The sequence below is a fragment of the Hevea brasiliensis genome, chromosome 10 (genome assembly GCF_030052815.1).
Source record: "Hevea brasiliensis isolate MT/VB/25A 57/8 chromosome 10, ASM3005281v1, whole genome shotgun sequence".
NCBI classification, from domain to species: Eukaryota; Viridiplantae; Streptophyta; class Magnoliopsida; order Malpighiales; family Euphorbiaceae; genus Hevea; species Hevea brasiliensis.
This window is the reverse complement of record NC_079502.1, coordinates 96,566,951-96,570,594: the sequence shown is the minus strand read 5'-3', so window position 1 is coordinate 96,570,594 and position 3,644 is coordinate 96,566,951. Positions and strand designations below refer to the sequence as shown.

Genomic DNA, 3,644 nt, shown 5'->3' with positions numbered 1-3,644 from the left:
ATTCTCTGGGAGCTATGCTCTTCTTGTTTTGAGCATTTATTTGTCGGACTTGAAAAGCTCTACTCAAGCAACATAATTTTCAGAATTATTGTTTAGCTAGGGTTGAGTTAATGTTATCTAATGGAGATATTTATCCTTGAGGACCTTATAATGGGCCAAAGCCCATGTAATTATCAGAAAAAGATCGGATCCTTGATGAAGTGGTCCAAGTCCAGCTCATTTACATTCCTCGGCGGAAGTCTGCACATCTCACGGTCTTGAGGGATGCTACCTTCTGATCATGACCAACGAAACCATACGACGAAATAATACACGATAGGTAAAGAAGTAGAGATTTATAATAACAAAAGCTCTGGCGCATCGAGATCGTTTACCAGTTGGGGGAACTAAGAAGGAAAATTAGCAGCCTCCTCGAGAACCTTCGAAGGAAGTTGTCGATTTCTTGCCTAATATTTAGGTACCTTTCGTAGACTTCGTGTTTGTCTCTTTTTTTTTGCTTTTCTCCTTTCTCTCTCTCTCTCTCTCTCGCTCGATCGATTAAAGTGAAGGCTCGGTCAGTAATCTGTCTTTGCTGCTTCTTTTCCTTTTTTTTTTTTTTTGGGTTTTTATTTGGAATCTTTTGGTGTATTAAGTGGGTATTATATGAGCTGATTGCCTGATTTACAGATTCGAGAGAGGGGAAAGAAATGAGGGAAATTGGGATTTTGTTTTGATAAAAGTTTAGCAAATTTCTTGATTACGTTTTTTTTTTGTTATTTTCTTGGGTTCTTTATTTATTATTTTTTTTGGTGCAAACCCTAGTTTATGTGGGCTGTGAGTTGGGGAATTTTACTGTCATTCGGTTGCTTATATGTTGGATACGTGGAATAAAGGGTGTTTCTGATATGATTTTCTTGATTCTGAACTTTAATTGATGACTTTATTTATTGATATTAGTTGAGTTTAATTTGGTTCTTGTTTGAATATGCTATTAGGGTTTTCTTTTTTGCGTTTTCGGGTCCAGTAGACCAGATTTTTGTCAATGATGTTTATGTTAGGTTGTGTTTGATTACAGGTAGTGGCAGTTTGGTTATTAGATATAGAGATGGCGAGTGGGTTTGGTGAATCAACAAGCATGCCACCTGAAAGTTCAACTTACTCAGGCAATAATGCCAATGATGCTGGTGATTTTGAATGCAATATATGCTTTGAATTAGCTCAAGATCCAATTGTAACCCTTTGTGGTCACCTCTTCTGTTGGCCTTGCTTGTATAGATGGCTACACCATCATTCGCATTCTCATGAGTGTCCAGTTTGTAAGGCTCTTATACAAGAAGAAAAATTGGTTCCTCTTTATGGCAGAGGCAAAATGCAGACAGATCCACGTGCCAAATCTTATCCAGGCATTGATATTCCTAGTCGCCCAGCTGGGCATAGACCCGAAACGGCCCATCCTCCTCCCCCTACCCCTCCACATGAAGGTAATAACTTCCCGAATTATGGGATTGGATCAATGGGGGGATTTGTACCAACTATGACTGCAAGGATTGGTAACTTTACATTGTCAACTGCTTTTGGTGGTCTTGCTTTATTCCCTTCCTTGTTCAATGTTCAATTTCATGGTTTCCCGGATGCTACAGTATATGGAACGACATCTGGTTTTCCATATGGATTTCATGCATTTCATGGTGGCCATGTACATGGATTCCCCCAGCCAAGGAGTCGAGGGCAGCATGCTGATAATGTTTTGAAGAATCTTCTTTTGTTTATTGGTGTCTTGGTGGTCCTTGCTCTGCTTTGGTGGTAAATAAATCATTTGCCACTTGAATTTGAACTGCTATTAGTCATGTTGAGGTGTCATCCTGTTTCTGTATATACACCAGCTGTTTTGGTGATTTCTTTACATTCTCAAGAAAGATGTTAATACTTAATACGATACTTTCTGATTCTGCAGTGGTTAACACTTTCTTATGGATTTTATGTTTTTCAAGAATGGCTTTTAAATCCTAAACAGTCTGCTGTTTTTATGTGCTTTTGCGGTTGTAATTTTCTTCTTCTTCTTCTTCTTCTTCTTCTTCTTCTTCTTCTTATTGGCGATTCCTTTTTGCTGACATTTTGGGACTTAGTTTTATAAGTAGTTTTATCTTGTAAATTGTTATTTTTGTCTTAAGGGCGAAATCAATGTTTTTTGCTTGCCTGGTGCCTTTTCTTTTAGTTGGAGAATATGTGCGAACAAGTTCTTTTTGAGAGTTCCGCATGTGAGTAGGGAGTGAAATTTGTGACAGGAGGCTTCATTTCTTTAGATTTTGGAAGCTATTGAAGTCTTGACTGCTCGAAAGCGTTTTTGTCATTCAGTTTACTTTTGGATATGCTTCAGATAATTATGAGTGCATTTATAAACATTATTGGGGTTTGGGAAGCATCCAGAGGACTTCCAGAGAGTAGATATATCATGTAGGTGTTCAAGTCAGTTATTGAATTATAGGGATGGAGATTCAAGCTGCAGACTTGAAATCGATTTATTATATTGTAGAATGTAAAGACAAATCAGTATGAATTCTTCGAATTCTGATTGTTTTTTAGACATATCATTGGCATGAGGTGGTTTCACCAGCTTATTTGTTCCTATACATATTTTAGCTTGTTTATTAAGTCTCCACCCACGCTGAAAGAGAATCTGTTGGCTATGTTTCTTGGTTATGTAAATAGTAAGTTATTGACTATTTATGTGTTAGAAATTGCATCTTGAACATAAACAAATGTCTGCTGTGAGGGCAAAAAAAAAAAAAAAAAAAAAAACTTGGAAGATATCTTGTTAATATGTTCATCCTCTACTCTGTTCTTGTCTGGTTGGATAATATGCCTTGCATTCTATGTGCTGTACGGACTACTATTGAATGAAAAATGGTAGTTCAGAAAAATTTGGGGCTTGAGGAGAATCTTCTTGGATCAGTCCTTTTTAGTGAAGTTGGATTAGTGAAATCCTCTTGACGTTCAGGTGCTTGCATTGCTCATATAGTCAGAAATTTCCAGTTATGGTTCTTTACATTTGCTTGTCTCTGTGCATGGAGGAATATTCTCATGGAGTAAAATGCCATTACTTCTTATGAATTATCCCAATTGAATTATGTGCCCATGGCGTTGTGTTTGGAGGGTAAAAATTATTTTTTTAAATATTATTTTTTTAAATAAAATTATCATTTTAGTTTTGTTGAAAAAAATAATTTTAAAAAAATAATTTTAATTTTTTTTATTATTTTAATATTTTTATGATTAAAATTTATTAAATTTAATTTTAAATTATTTTTTAATATTTTTTAATTAAAATATTAAAAAAATAATTTTCTTAACGCTAATTTTAACAACAACATCAAATAGGTTTTATATTTCTGATAGCTATATGCTATGAAACTTTTCCTGCCTTAAAATTTGAGATTTGTGTAACTAGAATTTTGGCCGAGGGTATAGCATGTATTATATTGTTGAGAAGAGAATTTAGAGAGTTAGCTAGATAAGAGGTCATCTCGGCATGTGCACATATCTAACTTTCCCAACTTTGCTAATGTTATGAGTAGCGATTTATCTGATATCTGGTGCTGTCCAAGGAAATGAAGGAGACAATGACTGGATTTTGTCAATTTCTCATCATGCTGAAAAAGAGGTAA

At 35.2% G+C, this 3,644-nt stretch overlaps 1 protein-coding gene across 2 annotated transcripts; it reads left to right on the top strand.

Moving 5' to 3' along the window:
• Positions 1 to 285: 285 nt before the first annotated feature.
• On the top strand, positions 286 to 2,006 carry LOC110670444 (uncharacterized). 2 transcript variants are annotated; one of them, XM_058128348.1, is made up of 2 exons: positions 286 to 553; positions 1,055 to 2,006. In XM_058128348.1, the coding sequence occupies exon 2, from the start codon at positions 1,085 to 1,087 to the stop codon at positions 1,784 to 1,786; it is 702 nt and encodes a 233-aa protein (XP_057984331.1). In that variant the 5' UTR covers positions 286 to 553; positions 1,055 to 1,084; the 3' UTR covers positions 1,787 to 2,006. The 2 variants fall into 2 exon arrangements, with proteins under 2 accessions (XP_057984331.1, XP_057984330.1); XM_058128347.1 differs by having other exon boundaries at positions 288 to 457.
• Positions 2,007 to 3,644: the final 1,638 nt, after the last annotated feature.

Excerpts from the sequence above, each read along its gene's own strand:
- LOC110670444 (XM_058128348.1), top strand. The coding sequence starts at position 1,085 with ATGGCGAGTGGGTTTGGTGAATCAACAAGCATGCCACCTGAAAGTTCA.